This window comes from Nesoenas mayeri, assembly GCF_963082525.1.
Source record: "Nesoenas mayeri genome assembly, chromosome: 8".
NCBI classification, from domain to species: Eukaryota; Metazoa; Chordata; class Aves; order Columbiformes; family Columbidae; genus Nesoenas; species Nesoenas mayeri.
The window spans coordinates 17668246-17694748 of record NC_137554.1 but is presented as its reverse complement, the minus strand read 5'-3'; the positions used below and the strand labels follow the sequence as shown (position 1 = coordinate 17694748).

Below are 26503 nucleotides of genomic sequence, written 5' to 3'. Positions count from 1 at the left end.
GTTATACCCTATGGAGAAACACCACATGAAACATCACGCTGTTACCTATGTAAAAAACCTACCCCAAAGCATTTCCCAAACTGGAAAGCGGTGTTACACCCCAGAGACAGACACCTTTACTAAAACATTTGTCTAGCCTGCAATTTAACAGCTATGGGACAAACTCCTCCTCAACATGGTTTGGCTGGATTTGCACCAGCTATAGATTTTCCTTCTTATGCTTTCAGATTGCAGCAGATGGTTGAGTTCCTACACCAGAGGCTGTTGATAGAATTTTAAAAGGCATCTCATAATAACACATGGGAGCTGCACATTTAATCTGTGCTGCATCACCAAGATGATCTTAAAAAGAGCTGGAGCACACTTACAAAATTAGCACTGGCAGTTACTGCAGAAATGCTATCAAGGAGTCTTCTCAGAGCCCACAGCTTAATGAGAGCTTTCCTCCAAACTGCCAGCCAAATCACTTCCTTGTGTATAACCAACACTGCCGAGTGAAAAGGCATTTAATACTCCGTCCTGTGAGACTCTCATCCAGCAAAATATCTGATGGAGACTCTAAGGATCTACTTATGTACTTATGGCTTTGTTGGGTCTGTGGCTGAGCTCACGTAAAGTACTGTGGCCAAAACCAGAAATAGTATTTCTTCTGCCTAAGACAAACCATCCCAGACTTACTAAACACCACTATTTTAATGGCTGTGCCTCTTTCATTAAACAGTTAATATGTCAGACATCAATATTACAAGTAGTTAAATAAATAATTACTGTATGTAGCCTGTTCTTTAGAGATGAATTCCTAAAAGTGAGCTTCAGAGCCTGAAAAGCTACATCCAAAAGACTCATTTTGTAAATAAGAGGCTACCGGAGCCAGACATTACTGCAGGTGCTAGCATTGAGGAGGGGGTAAATTATTGTCATTTAAACACAGTACAGTTTCCAAGTGGTCCAGGAACACTCCTGCAGGCTGGTCTAGGGAGCAGGAGGAGGAGAAAATCTGTCTATGCTGATCTGACTGGAACATCAAGACTAATGTGAATAACACCCTTGCTTAACTGAAATCTGCTTTACAATTCCAGTCGCAACACTTCAGAGAGCTCCATCTCTAATTTCTTGCTCCACTATAATTAGAACAAACTTCCTTGTTAACTTCTGTAGATTCACAACAGTGTGACTTCACGTGTCAGGAGGGAGGCTGTCAGCATTTCTTCATGAGGCACTTTGTAAGCCCAGCTAAATCCTAGATTCAATCACCTCAAACTTCCTCATTTTCTCACAGGACACCAGAGATGTAATTCTTCTCTAATAAAAAATATTGCATTTTTCTGATCTATAACTGGTCAATCCGGTGATCAGTTTATCATTATAGCTGCTAACACTAATTCTGTCTACATTTGCACTTTTCAAGAAGAATTTTCAGACTAGCAAAAGCTTACACTTTCCAGGAAGGAATTCATTAGAGCTATCACATTTCAACTGACACAAATTATTTAAATTATATTTCATAGACAAACATAGTAGATAAATGTGGTAGAGAATATAATATCTTCAGAGGCATTTTAATAAAATATTTAGACAATAATACCCACCAGAAAATAGAGAAATAGTAAAAAGAAATACTTACAAACATTATTCTTCAAGGTGAGCTGCCTATATATATCTTGTACTGTGGATCTTCTGCACACATCAGAAGTCGTCACCTAAGTTTTGTCTTCAACAATGTCCATAGAGGTACATAGAGGACTTGGGATTTCGTTCAGGCCCTCCTGCAACAGGATTGTCTTTTCCTGCAGATAGCAGGAAAACAACTCAGAGGCTGATGGCAGAAGCAGCAATGGCAATGATGAAAATTCAAGACTGTGTGTATGTACTACAGATAGATTTTCAGAGGACTAGAGAGACAGATGAGGGATGACAGGATAGCCTCCTCCTAGTAGACATGGTGTCAGAGGTATAAGTACCTAAGATGTGGAGAGAAAAGCAGTCACGCTTACCTTGGGGTGTTACCTGGCATGCAGAAGGCAAAGCTACCTGTGACCAGCACCACAGCCAACATGTAGCAAATGCAGGCCAGCCTGAACTGCAGCAACAGGGTGGCTGATTGCAAGTAGTTGCATCCTTAGGTGACAGAGACCAGGTATTCAAGGCTCCAGGTCTGAATCAGGTTCTTCTACAAATCAACCCTGTTCTTATTCATTAAGGAAGCAAAACTAGAAGGAAACCCTGCAGCAATCTATTTAGGTCCATTTTTTTTTCAGATAGTTTTCTTACCAGATATTCCTGAAGCTTGTTAGACACCAGGTTTAAAGTACAGCAAATATCACACCATTCCAGAACAACTTCCTTAACACACAGAGGCAAGAAAAAGGGCTGTTCATGGTGACTGCCACAGAAAAGGCTCTTTTGAAGCCCACAAGATAAACTGAAGAGTTGTAAGATGTGCAGAAGGAAACGGCATTGGTGGCCTCACTAGTGATAAAGAGTGGAAAATCAGCTAAGATGCACCACAGACATGGAGTGTTGCTTCCTTTGTTGCCACAGGTACCAAAGTAGAAAGGATTAATTATTAAAGTACCTGAATAATAACTGTGTATAGGCACACCCAACACAGATAAGTGACCATGTGGGCAACAGCATGAAGAAGGGAACCAGGATAAAACAATAAGCGGATAAAGCAGTTAAAGGAAATAGGTGATGTGTATGGAATTTCAAAAAAGTTTGCCATTTCCAGTGGCCTGTGCAGTATTCAGCTCAGCTGGACATGAATCTGCTCTGTTTAATGAGTCCAAAATGGATTATTGGTTCAGCTCAGCAGCCCAATAACTAGGTCAACATGGCTCTTGGGACCCACTGACTGGTGTTTAGCTCCAGCAGAGCAGCTACCTTTACAGATAATGCGAGGGAGAGCAATAAGTATTTGCTTGTGAAGGTGAAAAAAAAAATCATGGAAAAGGTACTTCATGTGCCGCTCATTTAAGGTATTTATATTAGAACAAAGTCAATCTATAGATTTATGGCCATTTTACTGCTGTTGAAAACAAACTAGTCCCACAATCTGGGGTTATCAATGCATCTCACTATAACAGATTTGTGTATGACTGACTGGATTTCTTCTAGAACTACTGGGATTCTTATTTGAATTCAGCTTTTAACAGAAAAAAATTCCGATAATAAGATGGTTATAAATCCTCAATGAAATAAACTTATTGTATCTATGGGCTTTTTAATCAAGTTAATGGCTTTTCTTTGGCTGCTCAGTATTATCCCTATATACCCCCAAACCTTTCAAAGTAATTCTGACATGGATTAGGACCACTCAAGCCAATCGTCCCTCATTACTGTAGCAAATGGTTTTGATTTGGGGGCAGTAAATCTGGATGGCGTGGATCAGATGTTCTTACTGTGAATGAAGTGATAACCTCGTGAGTGGTGTCAGGACTTGGGATCTGGAGACTTTGCTGGCAAAAGCTCCAGTGCACACGAGCAGCTGCAGAATTCCCAGAAAGCCCTGCATGTGGCAGAGAAGGGAATTCTCTGGGGTTTAGCAGTCCCTGTGCTTTAAAGCTCGAGCTGATGTCTCTGTCGTGCAAAGCATCCAGAATCAGGAACACTTCTATGCGAGTGCTGAAATGAAGGCTAATTCTTAATGCCCAGCAACAGAGGCATGCTTCTGCTTTCAGAGCACATTATTCCTTTCACATCCCAAAGACACACACGCTCTCTCTGAGCCATGCTCTCCCAAGGGAACCTTGTGCCAGGGTAGCAGCATCCCGAGGAAACTCATGCTGCTTCTCTCAAACCCATAGCGACTGCTCCGCTGGCCCTGCAGCGCTCTCTTCTCTCTCCCTGATCTGGCTCAGCCCTTGGTGTCTGTGGCCATAATTCTCACCCCCCATACTGACATAAAATAGGATTAGATCAGCTAAATCGTGCTGATGTAAAACACACAGGAGGAAGAGGGTCTGTGTATTTCACTGGCTCCCTTGTGCTATTCCACTTGCCTTTGACATTTGGCACACATGGAAACATTCATATATAGCAAGTCCCTAATGTCTCCCTCTTATAAAATAACTGTTTGGAATGCAGTTTGTTTATAGGTAAGCATACATATACTGGATTGATAAATGCTACTGAGCTTTGCCTTGTGAACTGGGCCCTCCTACTCCAAACTGTTCACCTACAAAGCAAATCAAAGAACCAAGACTGAACAACCAGTCTACTTAAATAAACAAAGTAAAAGCAAAACCCAGCCCTAAAAAGAATTTTCACTCTATCCAATGATTTATTTCATCTAAACATTTTAAATAATTTTTATTTAACAATTTTTAAATTGAAAAAAATCCCCAATCAGTTTTGAAATGAAACCACCAGTAAAAAGCCAAAGTAATTTGGCTTTTTAAAAAAAGACAAAAAAATAGATTTTTCTTGCATTTCCTCCTCTTTGCAGATGAAGCTATTCACCACATGAAAACTATATTCAAGAATTTTTTTCAATTTTGCCAAAATAAATCCATGTTGCTCCACCTGACATCCAAAGACAAATGCATAAAACACACTACATAAAATATCTTAGAGAGAAGCAGATCGGCCTTCTAATGTTAGCAGACTTCATTTTGTTGGTATCACCGTGGCACGTGACATCATCTTGCCATCAGCATCCATCATCATTGCAGATACAACTTCTACTGACACCTACTGTATATTAGGGGTAGGGGAGGTCTCACAACTGTTCTGTCACTGACTACTTATTAAACAGGCTCATAAGGTAATTTGGGTTGGAAGAGCCCTCAGGAGGTCTCCCAGTCCAACCTCCTGCTTAAAGTGTAATGAGAATCATAAAGGTATTGCCCTGTCAGAAAATTAAACATCCTTCAGTGTATGTGGGGGTCTCATAGGCTTCCTCAACAACAAAGGTCTTTAGCAAAAAAACGCAGTAGCTTGTTTCTCTTCATAAATTTCCAGTTCTCCTGTGGCTTTGTTTGTGCTGAGTCAAACTGAAGTTTACCTTGCTTTGTCTTTTTCTTTCCTGAGCTTTCACATTCTGCTTTTGAAGCTCTAGGCCACAGAACACCTCTTGTGTAGGACACTGCCATGGCTTTCTGATAAACACACCAAAAAATTGTGTATTCACAGCAAGCAGCCATGTCCTGACCAGTCAATTCACTAACCAGATCTTAACAAGAAAACCTGGGGAAGTGAATAGCAGCCTGTGTGATATGAAGCTGAAAGTGATGTTGTGGTGCAGTGGTCTCATCAAGGAGACATCAGCTCTGCATTGCTCACTACCCAGCACCACAGGACACCCTCAGCCTCACAGCCACAGGTGACCCACCATGCAGCTGTGAACACCCAGACAAGCGGCATCTGGCATGAGCCATGGTGGTCACAGGGGCTCTGCATCTTGAAACATTGGAGAGGTTCATAGTCTAGATCTATGGTGGAAGCAACAGGCAAGGACTTACCAGAAGAACCTGAAGTGCTCATGTGGGACCTTTACATTTAAACTGCTTTTTTAAAATCCAGTTCACACCATTATGCAAAATACACAGTAGGGTCAGTAACAGAAAACCTCTCTTTCTGCTGTCTCAGCAACATATTGTTTCTAAAAATGCTGCTCAGTCTTTTCTTTCCTCAGGATCACCAGTTACAACTATTTCAGTCTATTGTCCTCACTGAATACTGTGATGAACAGATGCTGAGATGATGGGGGGGGGCGAACTTTTCAGATCTTTTTTTCATAATCAGCCAGCTGATTTTCCAAATTAATTTAACTGTTCAGCCATTAATTACTAAAGAAGCAGTTGATTTTGATGGGACCAGACTGCAGAGCCTTCTGGCAACTCTTGCTATCAGTTCAGTGCTCTTGCTAAGGGGGCTACCTATATTGTAAACTTGGGTGGTGATCTGTGGGCTGATAAACTAGGGGACAGCACCTGAATGGTAGATTTTTTGGATCAATAGAACTCACCCAAAAAGATGGCATAAAGGTCAGTTTTTTCATATTTAGAAATCAGAAGCAAATTAAACACAGAAATAAAATTATCTTGTGTATCTGATGATGGTAATAAACTTGTCTCTCCAGATTTTAATCAGTGGGGTAACTCTTTTTACATGTTTTTTACATGTTTCATGCCACCTTGTTTTAGGGTTGGAGTCATGTGTCTGTCACCTGCACTAGGTTATTTGTATTGAAAAAATGTTTTTAAAATCAGGGGAATCATATATTTAGCCATCAAGGACAGAGGAAAATAATATCCTAGCTGGTCATTCATCCCCTACAGAGAATCCCTGGGCAAAACTTCCTTTTATTGTTATAGTAGGACCTTTTACATCAGGGTGGAGGTAGACAGAAAAAGAGAGGAAGGCTTGTTTTAACATTTTTCCTGGGGCATTGTTGTTCTTCTGCAAAAGCATCTGAGCAGCCTGAGTCCAAGTGACATACACAGGGCAGTGCCACAGCAATAGCAGCCACTTACAGCACATCCATTGCTGAATGCAAAATTGTCGTCATTCTCAGGACTGTAAATGCACTTCTTAGAAATGACGAGTAAGCAGGTGACTATCTTGTAACATGTAGTACCTAACTGGGAAACAGGCTTTGACCTGCTGTTTTCCATTTCTAAATTTTTGGGGATTTGAAAGTTCAGCCTCAAGCACACATTTGTCTATGGCAGTTCAGCTGTCACTTGTAATACAAATAAAAAGATGATGGATGGCAGAATCTGCCCAGAAGTTCAGTTCCTGCCAGGGTCATTCTGTCCGTGGTGACCACTTTCCACACTAACCACATCACTTCAGTGTCTTACCTCACCATAAGCATTTAAAATATATATATTTTTTAAAAAAAACTTTTTTTTTATAAAAGCACATATGTAGATGCATATAAAATGTTAATCTACCAACTGTAAAATTTCTTTGGTATAAAGCCTTTCAACTGGCAGATTTGTTTATGCGCACTGTGCCTTCTGACATTATCACATTTCCTACTGCCACATGAAAACAGAGCATACTTACATTCATCCTGTACTGTACTGCTTGTGTTTCTGTAGATGAAGCTATAAAGTCTATATACAGAAGAAGAGCTGGATGAACATTTCCAAACATATTTGTGAAAATATACTGATTAATTTCTCACTGAATAGATTACAGTTGCACTCATGGGCAGCCTCTATACACTTATTTCATGCAAACATGCTGGTAAAAAAAGTTTACTGAAAGGAATGTCTGTAGAAATAGCACATTTTATAAAAACATTTACAGTAAACACATTTTCTATATGTAAGAACAAGTATTCACATAAACTTGACTCCTCCAGCAAAAGCAGCAGAAATGTGACTGAGTAGATATCCAGACAGAATAACTCAATGTTTAACTTGCAGTAGCAATGACTAGCAATAATGTATTCACAATCAAACTACAGATAACTAATTATTATTAAAGTGATTAGGCAAATAATTGCTGCGATAGTACTATAGTTTACATATTAACTCACGGGTTATTTTCTAGCAGAAATTAAGTTTTCAGATTAAATGGGTCATTAAATGAAACCCATCCAGCTCTGCTTTGTATATTAAATAGCCAGCACCCTGCGTGTAATTTTCTGAAGATTTTAAAAAAACAAAATTTGGAGATGCTAATGGACTTAGATACCAATAAACGGTGCTTCAGCAGTAGCTCATCTATGCAAAGCCCTACCCATAGAATGATGTTTGTTTTCCTTCCTCAAGTGTGTCTCTGTATTCTCTTGACCTAAAATATATTGCAATTATTTCAATCCTTCCAGTTGACAACTGACTTGATCTCGAACATACTCACCTCCATTGGCTCAGTAACGCTGGCCTTGTTATTGATCCTCTTCTTGGCAGTTGTGGTTTCAGTCATCGCTGCCAATAAACGGGCGACTCAAGGGACCTACAGCCCCAGCCGGCAGGAGAAGGAGGGATCCCGGGTGGAGATGTGGAACATGGTGCAGCCACCGCCAATGGAAAGACTGATTTAGAAGAAACTGCTCCTCCATCCTGGAAGATGGCTGAAAGGGGACAGTGTACATATGTTAGATATGTTCATTTTCATTCTGACACCAGGAATACTCACTATAAAGACTACAATGACTTTGGGCTTTCAATATTATCAATATTTGTTCTTTTAAGTTCAATAAGATTTAAATTCTCTTAGCATTTAAGTGAACCAATGCCATTTTTATCATTGTTTTGGACCAACCCATCCAAGGACATATTTTATTTACACAGGAAACTCCAGCCTTGCTGATCAGCAGTAGACATTACAGACAGTAATATAGGCTGCCAAAAAGCATGCTCAAAAACACTTCCCAAAGCTCATGCTCAAAGCACCAGGAAAGAGGCATAAGTGGCCTACAGGTAAAGAATTGGCTTAGAGATAATTATGACAGACTTTGTGCTTCTCCTGGAGCTCAGAGTTCTCATATGATCATGGGCAAATAAATTTTTATGCCTCAGTTTTCCTTTTTTTAAAACAGGGATAATCCCATTTAACTACCTCGTAAATCTCAGTAGGGAAAGGATTGCAACTGTTTGTTGAAAAAGAAATTAACACATAAAATATAATGGAATAACAGAAATTTGGAAGAAATCTTGTAATGAAATAGACATTTGAAAACATCAAGAGATTTAATGATCATTCTTGTAGTAGGAAACTATGTGCCAAAAATCAAAAATATGCCCAGGTCAAAAGGTTTTTTTGAAATGTAGAGGCAAATTTTAGCAGTAACTTATCCAGTTCATTTTCACATATAGTCAAGAAATTAAAGCATAAACATTGCTCCCACATAAACTGAACCCAAAATAAAGAGGCAATGGAGTGGAAAGTCCATGATGGCATTTCTTTTTTCCTGCAGTTCATCTTGTATGTTCCCACAGCTGTGAAAAATCCCAGATATGTGCATCAAACCACAGATGGTTATTCCTGGAGTTGCATAATCGAGTACACACACTCAGTATTCAAGAGTTTAACTCATCTTTTTAATTAATTATCAATTCATAAATCATATTGAATGAACTCCTTAAAGGATTACTGAAGACAAATGTCACTCACATGTAATTTTGTATTAGTTGATTAGCAGTAACTATGATAGTAAGCACATTAAGTAGATTCTGGATTTTTTTCAGTCCTCACAGATATCTTTAAAAACAAGGCACTACAGAAAATGTGAGGCGATGGTAGGATTCAAGCTGAGCTAAAAGAGCAGAATGCAGTCACAGCAAAAATCACAACAGATTTTATTCTAGTCCAATTTACAGCTTTAATACTGAATCTTATTATTTTGAATGCAATCATTGTACAGCTGCAGTCTAAAATCAGAGAGTACAAATGGTAAATAAGGAAAGAATGGAAAAATAAGTTAGCAAAAATATGATGGGAGATATTTTTGAATCATGGCATTATGGAATTTGCCATATGAGACCCTACTACATCATAATAAAGAATACCATGAAGTTTGTTTGGTGTGATCATTTCTAGAAAGATACACAAATATTGGAAAAAAAAAAAAGAAGAAATTTACTCAAAGAGTGTACAGTTTGAGGTAGTAAACACTCAGCAAACAAGACAACAAAGAACAGCATGTGAGGATGAGACCACAAGTGAAGCACAAGTGTTTCATGCAGATTCTTACATTGCTTTGGCTTCACCCAAAAAAGCTGCAAGAGACCCAAAGGCAAAGCCATCTCTGCGGAGAAAGTGGCAAAGCAGGCAAGGACACTGGAATCTGTGGTAACAAGGGAGCAAGCAATGAGTAAGCAGACAAGAAGAGCTGTGAGGCTGCAGGCTGGGAAGGGGTTGGGGATAGGGAGCTCTGAAAACGAGAAGAAATCCAGAACATTCGAGAAAGTCTTGCCACAGGGTCGATAGGGCTGAGCGAGATACCCAGGAATATGTACAGAGGAAGGAAGAGGCAGAGAAGACAAAAGCTTGAAGAGGTTTCATACAGACTAAAGAGAGCTCTGGAGGAATATGCTTCTAAAGAATTAAAAAGACACCTGTAAAAGCACAACAAAAGGAAAATCTCACAGTGAAATATGAGTGTGGTTCATAGAAGGTAAGTCAAGGAGACAGAAGGGAGGAGGAAAACCTTTAAACTAAGATTAGAATAAGCTGTGATTGCCGTCAGGCTCAAAGGAGAGGAAACGAAAAAGGTAAGAGCCATGAAAATGCACAGAAAAGTGGGAGAAGAAAAGGAAATGAAAGCGGATGGCACTTGAGGAGAGTGGAGGCGAAAGCTGGATTGCAGCAAAGGTGAAGCTGGGCTTTTGTAGCAGTGAGGCCATAGGAAAGGGAGGGAGGATGATGGTGAGTCAGGAATGACAATGCGTGAGAAAACTTAGAGAGAGCATGTTTTATAGCAAATAGGGATTAAAATGTGAAATATTCAAAACTCTATTTATGGTCTCGTAAGAAGAAAACAAGAAAAGGCCCCAAAAGCACAAACGTCAGTTCTAAATACACTAAATTAACAAAGCAGCATCTAAATAAGGCAGAGAGGCAGATGCTGCAGCTGGAAAAGCTCAATGGCAGCCCTGAAAAGTACAACAAGTCCCAAAGCTGTCACTGTATTAACATGCTATAGTGACCGTGAAAAGCATGGTTCGGAAGACTGACCCTTCCAGGCCATATCTCAACCAGGGAACAACAGTTAAAACAAAAGAGAATACATTATAAAGAACGCCTAATACCATCCTTGTCAAAATTTAAACCACAGATTAAGAATGATATAGCAGCTGTCAAGCTATTTACTGCTTCTCAGTCCAGGGGTATAATAAAATGCATGTAGGAGTAATATCTAAGAGTTTTGGGGAGTATCTGTGCTGCTATAAGGAAAAAATATTGAGACTGGCTTCTGGTTTCCCAAAAAGCACTGATAGCCCCCATTAATATGGAGGTATCTCTCCAAAGAACACTGAAAATATTTCAAAATAACATTTGTTTAATCTATCTCACTATTTGACTCAAAAGCTAAAAGTTTATTTATTCATGATCACTTGCAACGTATCCATTAAAGAAACAATTGCGGAATATACTCCCAAACCTTACCCATTTAAGCTTTCTCTTCATATCTAACAGCCTTCAACAAAGGAAGAGAAAGTGCCAAGTAAGAGTACATGATCTGCTCTGCACCAGATCCCCTTGAAGACATGCCGGAGCAGGGGACGGATGCAGTAACTTAAGTCCCTTTTCCCTTGGAAACAGGTGACACCCAGCCAGCAAAACAGTGAGGGGAACCTTCAGAGTCCCAGAAATATTTACACCAAGTAGAACAGAAATAATGCAGCTGGAAATTGACTAGCTCAAACTGATCATAGTGTATCACTGCATTATGTGCCTTCTCCATTTTATGTAAAATTAACTGTTCCTTCTCTGTATGTACATACTATATTTATAGCTTAGATGGTGTATTCGTATTACTGTTTTGCTGTGTACAGGATCAACATGACCAATAAATAAGGATTACATCGAGCTACATGCAACCTATGTGGGTTTTTTTGCTTTATGGGATTATTACATCATGCATTTACAAAGGAAATTATCCCAGGCCAGAACTGTATTTTCAGTTTAAAAAGTCAAATTTTCCATTTGGCATCAAGTGATCAAGAAACATTTTCCATTCTTGGAAATGAGATTAATGTGCTCTGTGCTGTGGTCGGGGTTGCCAGCCTCAGCATTGCAATCCGCACCATCCTCTGACTACACCCATGGTGACTGACTGTCCTGTGCCCATTAAAGGGAGGTGCTTTGTGCCAGGTCCCAAGGCAGCATGAATGACATGCTTCACTGAAGCTAATTTATACAAGCTGAGAATCACATGCTCTGTTTTTTAAACTACAGCTGTCTTTCTAGCACTGTGGATGAATGCAGGCAGAAAAATGGCAAAGTAGGAATTTTCTTCACTTAATCTAAATCCCATTTCCACAAGGGGCTTTCTGTTCACTTCAAAAGATTCTCTGTTACTTTTAAATAAAGGTCAATAACTTTGGAAACATAGAGTCTAATTGTCCCAAATGCATCAGCTAGTTGTAACTGAAAGGGTCCCCTCGGAGGAGTTCAGCTATACTTGTGCTGTGACCGCATCCCCAGGACACCTCCAGGTAAGACATATTTAAGACAAATAAAACACTATTCCTTCACTTTCACATGCCTTCTTCGAGCAATGCCCACCCCTGCCCCGATGGCCGCTTTTGTAGCTGAATTCCCAAACAGCACAGAGCACTGAGGAGGCAGCACATACAAGAAACCATCAGAAACAGTAATAAGATGCTTTGAGGCAAGAGACGCCAGCCCATTCTGCCTCACTTCTTGTCACTTCCCATACTCTACAGAGTCTTTTTCCCAGATGAGATTTGCCATTCCCACACCTCTGTCCTCTGACCCTCTTGGAAGGGGGACATGTGCTCACCAGCCCTCTAAAGGACTGTCAAGAATAGCTCATCTTGCAGAAATGATACAGCTAGGACTGTAGGTGAGCACAACCTTTTGGGGGACAGATTATGTTCCCCACATGCTGGCATGTACCCAACCAAACTGAGCCACCAGCAGCCTGTGCTGCAGCCAGCACAGTTGGTTTGCATCCAGAGCAATGGCACGATGAGCATCTGTCAAATAATCACAGGGTACAATTTGGTGAGTCCAAACACACCACATTGAGGAATTACTCTCATCTCCTCCTTTGATAAGTGCATATCAGCCACTATTGCCCCATCACATATTCCCCACGAGGAACTCTGTTCCAGAGGCTGCATTATTAGTTGTTTTTAAATACAAGTTTAAATAAAAGTTTATCTATTCTTCAAAAGCACAAGTTAATATGGGAGAATCCAAGTGTGTCAAGAAGACTTATGGGGCAGCCTGTTTCACTGCTTAAATCAGTAGCACCTCTTAAGCCTGAACCTGTGAAATATCTCAAACCCCATGAAACTCATGCTTTGCCATTATATCAGTAACTGAATCCTGTAAGACTTCACTCTCCCAAGCAATTAACATTGATGATCATGATCTGACCTTATGAGTTTTAAATAGAAAACATTGCTTTTCTGTGTTTTCTAGAAGATGACCACCACCACCATGGATTTGTTTCACAATGCCATGAGGAAGCTTAAGAAGTTTTACTTGTTTCAACAAAATACAATTTTCATTCCTGTTCAGTACTATCGATTGATTTGAAATTTTGGTAGTATATGACTTACAGGTGTGCTGGCATGTTGGTTTTCCAGCTGTGACAGGCCAGTCTTGGCAGAGGGCTCTCAGACATGGAATCCTCTCCTTTCCAAGGTCTCCAAAACTCAGGTCTCCTGGCCCTTGAGGAAGCAAGAAAGCATCTGGCCTATTCAGCTTTCTGGTCAAAGAGAAGCTAAGCCACAATTTATTGTTATTGTCTATGTCTGAAGTCTAGCTAGTGAATATCGCTCAAACAGACGCTAATGAATAATAAGCATCATTTAAATTACAGTATTAAATAAAGAACATAGTTGATACACTTTTTTTAATAGCCATAATAAAGTCCTGCAGCAGAAAGCCTGTCTCTAGATAAGAGACAGCTAAGTCTTTTTCCCAGCCAAAAATTTCTGTACTATATTTTATTTAACATAAGCCCCAAGTCTCCTGCAAGTCTCACTGCAGGACAAACCTTACACATGTAATGTCACATAACATCAGGAATTATGGATAAGAGGATTTTGGCCAAGTTCCTTTTCCTGTGCCATTCAATCGCCTCTCAGCTAAAAGAAACTGACACTTCTGAAAATAATTCAAAAAAAGAGCATCAGATTAGACATTGTAAGTCAATAAAGTTGAACAGCGAGTAGCTGACAACACTAAAATTTTGCCTATTGCAAAACGTCACAGTTGGATGAATGGAAGGGGCTTTCATGCCCCACTGAAGCACGCACAGGCTTCAAACTACTGGCATGTGTCAAGATGCTGCAAAACCTAACGTTTAGAAAAGATACATCTGGTGTGTATTTATTGGGAGCAGAATATGGTCTTGTATATGTTGCACATATGAATTTGATGTGGAGAGCAGGCGATACCCTCTGCCTCACAGTAAAAGTGTGCTTTAACCTAAACTTCTCCATCTATAATGCATGCCATGAGGTATGAAGATCTCTTGCACATTGAAAAGCCAAAGTATAAATTATGAATCAAGGCACAGGTAAGGTCCTGAAGGCCAGAGTTCTCAGTTCAGTAGTGATTTTTCTATGCTTAGGTTCCTTCAAATTATATTTATGGGATAAGAACGTTATATTGTAATAAATTCGAACAACTTTGTTATGTATTGACTTGGTTTCATGAAAGCTGCTTTAATGTCTGCTTTTATCACACTGAAATTTTTCTTTCCCTGACATCATTTGCCAAGGCAATTGCATTTACCAACAATTCGTCTAACATTGTCCAAAAACAGCAAGACTGACACATCCAAATCATGACTTCACATTGTCTTTTTTGATCAGAGAAAAACTACACAGGTCTTCATCTGGTTTTATTCTCTTCGCGGCATCATTTAAAGGACGACATTTTTCTCAGCTCAATATTGTGTATGACCTTTCAGATTTCACCTGTAGTTTCACCAAAAGCGCAATTTTCATTGGCATGTATTGTAATAACTAGCGATGACAAAAATGTGTGTTTCCAATTTAAACCCACTTAGTTTCATTTGGCACCTGCACTAAACTTTACTCGGCGGTAGAAATTCAGAAACTGTGACAGCAGCATCGGCACTGGAGGAGTGAGAGCGAACCGAGAGGGCAGGCTCTGCACCGCAATCTTCATTACACGCGACCACTGGGGCCCTGAGCCTTTTTCACCTGCACCAACAGCTATTTGCACCGCAGCGTGTTTGCAACGTACAAGTAGTCACAGCACAGGGCAGCCTCGGGTTAAATAGCTGCTTTCTATCCCACAGAATAAATAACTTAATGTCTTCCATGCAGCTAGTACAAGGTGTAAACAGATTTTCAGGTGTTACTCCTAAGTAATTTCACAATCTTTAGGCAGATTAGAAAAGCATAAGTCTGCAGGGAAGATGTTTGGAGTGTTTCCACATATTTTTGCTCCAAGAGCTTCAACATGAAATGCAGCTTAAGCAAGCAGGCAAAGGATGTCCACACAGTGAGCTGTGTGCACCCAGTGGAGACAGGGCACTCTGCCAGTACCACAGCCCGTTCCAGCCCAGCCAGGAGCCCCGGCGTCATTTCGGAGAGAAAAGCAGACAGCTCTCCTTCCAGGCTGCCCAGAGCACTCCGCACACCACTGCAAGCCTGGGGTGCAAGGAGCAAGACAGACCCACCGATGGAATCACCACGGCTCAGACCCCAGGGGCAGAGCAGCAGCAAGGCAAACCAGAAGAGCAGGCAGGTGCTCTACTTTTCTTCCTCGGTTTCTGTCAGTGCACCCTCACATGCTGGTAACCTCAGCTCTTCCAGAGATTTAAATATTTCCTTAGAAACACTATTATGTTACGTGAGCATTGTTTAAAGTAAATCAGCAGGTTGGCATATAAAACCTTAACGTCCATTTGAACCAGCCCAGTGCCTGAGCGTTTTCTTCCAGAGGGCTCCACCACAGGAGCACAGACAACTGCGTTAAACCACCCCCAGGGAGAGGGAGGCTCTGGCAGGTTTTTGCCTGAGAAATGAACCTGACAGAGAAGATGCAGATCTGCCTCTTGGGGGTGGCCCAGTGCCAGCACAAACAATTAAATCACCTCAAGAAAAGGTCAAAAAGTTCAAAACTGTGGGTAACAGTGACTGCCAGGCAGAAAAAAGCGTGGGTGTACTCAAGACCTTGCATGGACTAGATCAGCCTCTGTTTGCCACTCAGTCCTGGGATATGCTTTTCTCGTGTAGCCCGCATGAGATGTAAAAATTGTTTGTTGGATTTTCTGACATTGGGAAGAAAAGAAGGGAAAAAAAACAACTACACAAGTACTGGTCTGTTGACATTTAAAATGAGACAATGATGAGCACAAAAAAAAGGCTGTAAAAAAATCCTGGGCCAGCAACCCAAAGGACCAAAGACAAATCGCAAAATAGGATGCAACTAATTAGGCTGAAATGCCAACAATGTTCAGAATACCGTTCAAAGTATCCGTGGTGTCAGGCTGCTACCGTGACCCCCAGTTCGAATATGCCAAGGGGAAATGTAGAAAAGGACTGAATCAGATAAGTTAAATACAAATATTTTAAAATGACATTTTAATTTCTACCTCACCATTTTAACATTTTCAAAATCATTAAATAAGCATGTCACCTATTCTCAGAGCAGGCCAAATGTCAGGCGTTTGTATGTATTATTCAGCTGAACATTTTAAGTACATAATCCTTCTCATTGCTAAACAGGTGGTATTATATTAACAGGCTATTTTCTTAAAAGGAACAGCTAATAGGAAACTGCTGATATACGAATACAGTATATTACTGAACGTGGAGCCAGTGCTAGTGCAGAACTGAACGAAAGTCTGCAGGGAGGATAGGGAGAGCAGGCAGCCACAACTCTCTGCCACATCTGTGACTTCTAAAGCACATTTGAAGGCACCGGGACCCAGAGTCTCAGAAGTCATCTACTACAATTTTCATAAGGTCATCAGTGCTAAACTACTCTATAAAAAAAACAGGGTTCCAGAAACTTTAAGATGAGCACGTCAAGACTAAAACCTGAAAGCCAAGCATGGTTTTTAATATTTGGCCTTTCAACAGTCCAGGCTGAGAAAATAACTCTCTGCCCATCCTGAATGTGCAGAAATGATCCTCTTAATTATTTAGGAAGCATTTTAAGATAAACCAAGTGATTTTATACCAGCATGGAAATAACTCACCTGGGAAAGTTTATCAGTTGAGCTATTTGTAGAACTATACATACCTGAAAAACAAACCTCTGTAGACAAAGGACTCTTATGTAAGCTCTGCATGGCAGAGTACATCTTCATTGTGCTGCATCCATGACACTGGCTACTTTGCAGGACTTAACAAATGGAAACAGAGATCTAAAAGGAAAAGGTTTGCAACCAAGTTTGATAGATTCTTTGTAGTCTGTGTTGTAATGTTCTTTTTTAGCGTTGTTGTGTGTTGGGTTTTGTTGTTGATTTGTTCCCCGTGTTTCAGTGACAATTGAGGGAAGAAGTAGACCTGAAAAAAAGAAAATTAGTGGAGCAGTACAGCATCAGGAACCTGGCTCCTTCAGCTTTCAGGGAGAATGTGAAATAGACAGCCACAGAAAGGAAATTATATATGGCCCACAGCATATGCCAAATGTGCTTCCCAAGCTTTGCTTTTAGAACTAGTACTTGTTTGTGTTTCATACAGAATTTGTAACAGGATTGACAACTTCTGCAGTTTTGAAGCTTAAGAAGCTACTAGCATTTTTCTGATTGATGAAACTCTGCAGACTGACTCTGCTTTATCCAAATACCAGCAAACCCACAACAACACTCCAGGCATTGCTTAGGTTTGGTTGTTGTTGTTGTTACCACTTGTCACATCAAATAAAAATCTAAATCCATGAATTTAATAAAGTTACTTTTCCTTTTGTGAACAAGAGGTTAACACACAGTGAGTTCTGGAAAGAAAATGAAACACTTTGTCCAGCATTCAGGTATGGCTGCAGCTGTACTATGTAAAATAATGTCGCAAAAGCAATATTTTCAGCTGCTTTTGAAGGAAACCCAAGCAGGAGTGTTTATGACCTCTCCTCCTAAACAAGTCCCCAGTAGGATGCTGCTTTGAGTTGCTTTTTTCCCCCTCAAACGCCACAACTCTTTATACATGTGCCAGCTTTTGTACTCAGGGCGCTACCATGTGAGTGGTAGACCAAACTCCTCTGAAATAATTTTTCACAGATACTTGGTATGGGTCTATTGACAGGAACAGAGTCCTGCTGTACCATCTGGGTAACATTTGCCAACTCAACTTAGACTAACTAGCCTTATTACATCTTCTTTTTTCAATCCTTTCTCACGCTTAGGTTTGAAAGATCGTACTGAACTGAAACATTCGTGGAAAGCAAGTTGCAACCGCTCTCAGGACCCTGAGATAAACTAAGGAAAGCAGGCAAATTGAGAGACTTGATCATCATACTTTATTGCTCTGTCTGCAGAAGTTAAAGGCTTCTACATTTTTATAGTGTCCCCCATTGGCTCATAATCTGGACTGATGAAAGTTTATTGTCATAGCTATCTTTTTAATAGCTGGGCACATCTACTGGCCAAATGAAGAAATGCCTGCAAGATGTGCTGCGCTGACTCTAGCAGTGCAGATCCCTGCGCCGCCAGCCTGCACAGCTTGTGTCACTCTGCTGGCCACAGTCAGCTCGTCCAAATCTAATAGCAGGTGTTAAAATCACACCCTCGTTTCGTATGAACATAACTTGTCATTTTTCTCATCAGTCATGGATTCAGTATATCAATATCAAAACCACATTCTCTATGGTTTGTGTGCATAAGATATCAAAATGCTTTTAATTTAGAAGCGTGAATCACAGATCAGATTATACTGCATAGTCATTTAATGTAAAATCCTAACTGAATTATACTTATAAACTTGCACAAAAATGACTCAGCAAAGCAACAACATTAAAAAGCTAAATCATACCTGATAACATACTCATGATGTGTTATTGTGTCACATGTTATTTAGCCTGCCTGATCTATGAATAAAACAAATCGTCTTCGTTCCTGATCACCACAGAAGCCAAGGGTTGTTTTTTGCACCAGCCTGTCCCCACTAGCCACGAGATGGGGAGTGAGGGGAGCCCACAGGACCTGCCAGAGCCGTGGGTGCAGGGGGGCTGGGAGGCAAGGAAGGAAGGTTGGTGCTGTCAAGCCCAGGCTTGGTGCTGGGGGGGAAAGGTGACTGTCAGCAGCATAGCCTGACCCTCCCGTCAGACCCCAGCACAGGTGTTACAGGAGATGGGGCACCCTTCTCCCGTCACCCACAGGATCCCAAAGACCTCTCTGATACTTATAGTATGTGGTTTAGCAGTACAAAAGTACTTATTGATATCATAGTTATTATTTTTAATAGCCGATGTGATAGGTTCGAATCATAGCACCCATCAGTTACTACTACTGGACCTTCTCTATATAGTTCCTACTTAATATCTAAATTTCTTAATCTACAAAATGAGATAATACACCTACTTTTTTAAAGAACTTGAAGATCAAGAGACCAAAAAAGGTGTTTAGCAAATAGGCATGATGAGTTCAGATTTTTAAAAGAAGCAAAATACCATTGTAATTACAAAAGACACCAGCATTTAAATTCTGTACCGTATAAACAGTAATTAATAAGAAAACACATTCAGCTTTCTCTGTATTTGAGAAACTGAAATCATCATTCAATGGAGGAAAAACTTCCAATATAATACAGTATTATTGTATTACTTCAATCTTTATAACTGATAAGCATGAAAATGCTATTCAGATGAACCCATCAGACAAGAACCTGCACCATCCAAGGAATTTTGATATTGTTAAATTTTATTTTATAATACAGTGTTGGGCACTTTATGGTAATACGGAATTCACCAAAAACTTCTACTGACGCCACAAACTTGGAAGGAGGAAAAAAAGAAACAAAACAAAAACCCAACAAACAAAACCAACAACAAAACGCACCACACATCACAGCTCATTTACTAGATCTACACAGTGCACTACTTACAGTAGTCTAAGGTCTGAATTGCAGTTCTCGAGATGACTTTGAACAGTAGTCCAAGGGTGCGAAACCATGGAGTAACCTCTCAGATTTGGTTCTAGTTTTATTAAAGGTCAGTAACTTGCTATATTTTTTAAATTGTTAGGACAATGCTGGTTGCCTTTTTTTTTTTTTTTAAGCTCTGAAGTTATTAAAATGATCAATAAAACCTCAAAACATCCTGTACTTCATGTCTTTCCTATAATTATTACAGGCTCACAGCAAGGACATTATCAGGAACAATTTTCAAAGGTCACTAAAAAAACATTCTGAAAAAAAACCTAGAAGCATCCAGGTATACAGTGTTGCTTTGTTCTGTGTTGAGGCATTTCTCATTGTTATCTGACACAGATCTAAAAATGACAAATAAAAATTGTCAGCTGGCCAAACATGAAAGCATTTTAAATTTCTCTTACTCCTGAAAAAGTAACAGACGTGATGTGCTTGTGTGTAAACTGCACTAAGACTAGTTGTTCCACAGTGCTTTATTGCCTCATTCAAGTATATTAATTTAAAGAAGTTCTCTAGGAAAAAATCAAAGGTTAAACCAAAATGTACATCAATATACAAAGAAATTAATTTACAAAAAATTAAAAGGATACTGGCAACATTAGTATATATTTTAAGTAATGACTTACGATAATTAGGGATGCCACAGACTAAATTCTTAATACATATGGTCATCACCATAAACTCTCACCTCATTGGTGGCACTGAAAAGCAACGCTTAACTCCTCACCTTTTTATCAATGATAACCAAATGATCAAATGATAAACTAAGCATCATAAATTCCAATATTTAACCTTACTTCAATTTAACCAGGTTATAGTTTTAAGAACTCCCTTGAGTCACTGGTAAGTGAATATTGATTTTGGCCTTATTATTTCCACAGAATGTGACATCCATAATCATTCCGAGTCATTGGAAATATATATTTGCCTCATCAGAATATATTCTTCATGTTTTTATCATACAACTATATTTAAAAGCTACATGTAATTTTACACATTTTTGAAAAATACCATTTCAAGGATCTACTTGAAAAGCAGATGTGCACTACTAAATTACTTTGAAACAAGGAGAAATATTGCACAAAATTCACTGAATATCTGAAAGTCAACACATTTCCCCCCACAACCAAATAGCTCCCTTATTTTTAACAGAAACTGAATGTCAGTTCACACAGAATCATAACAAATGTGAACAGACTAGAACTCAACTTATTTTTCAAACTCTAATACTGTTACTGCACTCTAAATACAAATGTTGTTAGCATTGACCTAAGTAATAGTACAAGTTAATTTGAGTACCCTTTACTACAGTAACCCTTGGAATAACTTCCAGCTGTGTTACCTGCTTCATTCAGTAGAAAATGGCAACAGCTCTGTTGACTACAGGGATGGTGGATGGCTCTCTAGACTAAGATGGCTGTGGACTCATGAGGTAACTCTCTTTAGAAGCTGAGCAGCTTCCATGAAAGACCTATCAAGTACTTTCAGTTGGCCACTGACTAAAACTGTAAAACAGACGTTACAAAGCAAATCAAGGAAGGTTATGCACAAACCCCCATACCCTCCTTTTTCCATTCCTTTATTTTCAACCACCCTGAAGATCATGAGTTCTAGGCCAGCTATGGTCCATGACCTTGAGGTGAAGTTGAGGACACGTTCTACTCAGCCCAGATTCTGTTAAAAGGTAAAAAACATTTGGCAAAGACATACACATCTAATAGCAGCAAAGAAGTTACTGAAGACAAGTCACATCATCATTCATACTGTTTTTGCTGGTGCATTTATTTCTACATTCATTCTCCAAAGATCTACCAAAATAGCACAGGACCAGCCAGCCTTCCACATCCCACACTTTGCGATAAGGAAGCTGCTTGCCTCAGGTGTAATTTTATTCACCACATTTGTTTAGCCTGGAATTTCAGGCTGTTGGGAACACGCTGGCTGGAGTCTCACAGCACCTGGGCTAGAGCCTGGCACCAGGAGTGATGGTAACTGCCTTGGAAATAAAGCCCATCCCCAGCTCTCCCTGGGGGTTGGGGATGTCGGCAGCTCTGGGGCTCCTTTCTGCAGGACAGAGCACTGCGGTCAGTATCACACAGGGGCTGCATTTGCAAAAGGGCCTCATGCTGGCATTTTGATTATTGCATGAAATGTTTCTGCAGTTAATTACATGCATAGAGAAAAGATTTTAGATGCTCCTAACAATTCCATTAGACAGCTGCACCAATGAAAGATTGTTCTGTAGGACTGAATATGATTGATTATAGGTGGAGAAACAGAAGCTGTTTTAGAAACCTGGCTTAACTGTTCTTTTGCCTAGACCTCACATTGCTTACAAGAACACGAAATTGTAATCTAGTTCATTCTAAAACCTGAAAAGACATCTAAACAAATTTTCAAGATCTAAAACACTCCCCTAATAGATTGGGTGGGATTTTCAAAAGCACACAGCATGTGTGTCAGACTCTGGCTGAAGTCTGTGTTACAGTGCCTGAGAGGGGACTTCAGCCAGTGCCGAGTTTCAGACAACCCCACTCAAGCAGCAGCAGTATCACTGAAATGCTAAATGACACTGAAGGGTTCAGTCAACAAGTCCTATGACAACTTCTACCACTACATTTTTCCTTCAGAACAACTCTATTTTTGGAGCTACATAATGCTCAAAGACGTGGGATGGAAGAGCAAACAACTGCCTACTCTACACAGACTGCCCTCTGCATGCATAGAGGGTGGGTAGGGATCACCTTCACATCTGCAGAACCATCCTTCCTTCCCTCAATAGCTGCAATGTTTTTCACATGTTGTATGTCTATACGCATGGATGGGAAGGCTTTGACAGGGACAACGTATTATCCATTCTGCAGATCTCACAGGGGACTAATTCCATAGGCAATACTACCTTTGCCTACATGGCTGGGCTGGAATCACTACAACTGAGCTAGAACATTAGACAATAACCTGAAATCTGGATTTCCTCAAAGTTATTATCCCTCCTGAGGACTCCTAGGACTCTGCTTCACCACACCCCACTGGAACAACCCAGGAATCCCTTTCTTTTACTACTGCCCTTACTCTTCTCCCAAACCAGATGAACGATACGGCTCATTTCAGGCAGACATCTATGCAAAACAAAGTCAAAGATATTAAATTCAAGTCCTAGTTTGACTTTCTACATAAGAAATTTGTTCCTCTGTGTAAGTAACAGATTACAAAGCTTAATCAAATAACCTGATATCTCCCTTAAACAGGAGACATGGGAAGATTTTTGAGATCTTGAAGTGATGCCTCTGAAGAAGACCACAGGAGCCCTGACTGCGCAGAACTCTCTTCTCACCAGCAGCTGGTGATGAATGTTGATGATTTTGAAAGATATGAGAAGGATTTCAAAAATTAAAAAGCATCCAAGTATAAAACTTGTAAAAGTACTGGACCTGGACAATCTGTCTTAATATAGAACCCAATGTGGTAATAAAAATACTGTATATGTAGCCAATGAACAGTTTTATATTATCACAAGGACAGACAACAGTGTTGAAGCAGAAATATCAGTTTGGACTCTTATCTATTTGGTAACTGATAATTCTGTTTAAATAAGGCACAAATATTAGCCTTTTTAAAAGATCTCTGAGAGTAAATGGAAAAGATTCTGCAATATTTCAGAGTTTAAAATGTACCTGCAGTTAAGTTCAACATAGATATAAGACTGAGTTATTTTTGAACCCATACAAGGTTCAAAACCAAAAAAGACATACTATTTAATGACTGAAAACACACTTCATCCTTCATAAATATTAAGGAAACAATGTGTCATAAGCACAGTAACTAACATTTTGACTGAAATAAAAAATATTCTAAGTTGAATTTTACCTTCCATCATTTAGTTCATCTATTTACTTTAACCTGCATTTTCACTCAATTAAACAGTTAATTATTAACAGAACCCTCAATTTTGAAATATTCCACTATCAAACTTTCAATTTGTGATCCTTTTAATAACTATAAGAATATTAGCAGCCTCACACGGCTTCCATATTTTTCTCACAAAGATGAGAATGGCAGAATCTCTGTGATAATAGGAGTTCAGTGCCTAACTCTCATGTAAAGCCAGTAAGATTTCTTCTATCAGAGAGGCATTGTTGAAAACCATTTTCTGGCAGTATTCCTGGAATTATGAGTTTGATTGTTTCAAAAGTAATGATGGCCAAAATTACAATTTTTTTTTTTTCTATTTTTCTCCTTAAGACTTTAATACTGTTTATTCTCTTAAAAAAAAAAAAAAAAAAGAAAGAAAGAAACCAAAACATCATCTTAGATAAAACCATGGACAGAAATACCATGTCAGACACAGTGGAAAACAAAAGGTGAATCTTGGAATCTTGAAACTGCAAAGACATGAATGTGAGTAAGTGAGAAGTGCTACAAGAAGAAGAAAAAAAGTCCTGGTGTTGCCTGTCTTCTCTTAGACACATTTGGCAGCACTACATCTGGGTAATGTTAAGTACCAGCAAAGGAGAAGAATGCCCACTACTGAGTCACTAATACCACCTTTGAATAAATATTCATGAGTTTCCTCCATAGCTTTCTCATCTGAACAGCACTTGAGCCACCTGGTGTGACACACCTGAAAGATTTTAAATAATTGTTATGATACTTTTGGTTTTTAATAGTGCAAAATATTTTGCCAAATAACATGTTTATGTTATTAAAAAGAATTCACAATATACCATGTTGACACACAAAAGAAAACCAAAGAACAGATAAATATTCTGGAGTACAGACCTCTGGACATACAGCATCTAACTCTGGAATACTGAGATTCTACAGCAATGCAGATTGCAGATGCCCTCAGGAATCTTCACGCCTTAATCAGACACAGACATTTCTGTAAGATTTGCACTTTTACAACGTTTTACCTTCACTGCACTGATTAAAAAAAATTCTGGAGGTTCATGGTCAATGACAAACCCTTCTCGTTCTGAAACAAGAAGAAACTTTAAAATTAGTAAAGCCAAGGTCTCACTCTACTGTATCTCTTTGGTAAAGCATCAAACACTGCCTCTGTAATGATATGGATCCATTCCCTTCGGTCAGCTGCCTTGTAATAAAGCAGTCAAAAAACTCCTTTCCATTCATGTTTGCTAGAAGGAAAATTCATTCATAAATCTCAGTGTCGCAACTGATATTAAACGTTGCTACAATCTACTGTTAAAGCGCAATCTGATCCAAACATTGACCTCATGAACATGTTCACTCAAGCCTATACTGAGGTTAAGACTAACCATTCATACCAAAGAGGGAAAGGAAGGTTTCTGACATGAGTTTAGAAGAGCAGGAGAGCATTCTTCCCAGGTACGGTTCTTTTTATACCTCTGTGCTACTTCTGCCAACACAATATCCTGCATCACAAATATCCTTCAAAGCTGACAATTCCAGTCTGCTGAAACATATTTGTCCCTCTCCTGTCCTGAGCTGTTGTAAACAATAATGTGTGTATGGTAAAGTGGAGAAGCAGAAAAAGGAAGCAAGAAGGAAAATGAAAGAGCTGCTCTATATAGCAGCAAGAATTTTCAGACTTTAAATTACTAAATATTCCCCAGGAATACTGCCAGAAGAAGGAAAATGCTTGTTCTAAGTACAATATACATCAAGTCCATTTATTCTCCTTCACTGAATTTAGAAAGAGATTTTTGGTTGTTCAAGTTGCCTAAAATAAGAGTTGGATATATGCAGTCTCAAGCTGAATTTATAATTTTACTTTTCTAGTGTTACAAGTAATTTTCAGCAATGACTCTTCAATAAATTAATTAAATATGACTGCTAACTAACAGTAATCCAATCTACCTTCAAAACGGTAGCTACTAAAAATGGAAAGCAAATAGTTCAGAAGAGGCACAAATTAATTTTCCAACACTATTAAACTGTAGAAAATAAAAATAATAGAAATTTATCGATTCCACTTACACTTTCCTTTCTGAATTTTTTTAGGTGAAATAGTCTACCTAGGGAAACTGGATAATATGTCTTTAAAGTGTCTTAGTTGTAAACAGAAGTTAATAAGCATCACATTATAATTCAGCACTTCATGTACTTTACAGAAGAGAGAAAAGCACGCGCTACCTTTTCAAAGTCTGGAAGACAGGGCCACAGTTTGGAGAAGTTTCAACTTATATTCACATGAAATTCCTTAATCTAAAAAAAGTTTCTTTCTGCCTCACATTGCTGAAGCAAATTCGTGCCATGGAAAATCATTATTGCTGTTGTGTAGATTTGCATTCATCTTCTAAGATAGTTAAACCTCTTCTCAAAAGATTAAGGCAGTTCTTATTCATTACAAATATTAACATTTGTACATTTCAGACAAATCCGATTGCTCCATTCATTTCATGCTTAATAGGATTAATATAGTACCTTCAAAACCTGATTACCTGTTAGGGGATACCTTTCCTGTTGCTTAGAGGAAGCAAATGCTAGGAAGCACCATAACCTGCTGTATTTTTAACACAGAGACTAACTAGTACCTGATTTAAGAGTGCATTCATATATTTAGTTCCATGTTGTGGACCTAACTACAGCCAACAAACGACAGGGTAAACACAGAAGCAGATGTCCCAATGGCAGAAAATGCGTACTCAACTGAAGAGAATTATTTCTATAATCGAAGATTTCTTATTCCTTTTCCCATCTTTTGGTTATCGTGTTATATGGAGTTATATGGAGTCCTGAGTAATCTCCCTTTAACTTCTGATGGGAGTCAAGTTTCTCTTCTCATAGTTTTC

The 26503-nt window shown here is 39.2% G+C and overlaps 1 protein-coding gene across 1 annotated transcript in view; it reads left to right on the top strand.

Annotated features, from left to right (window-relative positions):
• The window catches only part of CRB1 (crumbs cell polarity complex component 1), a gene marked incomplete at both ends in the record, with an annotated part of 101289 nt that extends 93290 nt beyond the window's left edge, over nucleotides 1-7999 (top strand). The window contains one exon of the mRNA XM_080349210.1: nucleotides 7784-7999. Within this exon, the coding sequence (XP_080205336.1) occupies nucleotides 7784-7999 (216 nt within the window). The remainder of the gene's footprint in view (nucleotides 1-7783) is intronic.
• Nucleotides 8000-26503: the final 18504 nt, after the last annotated feature.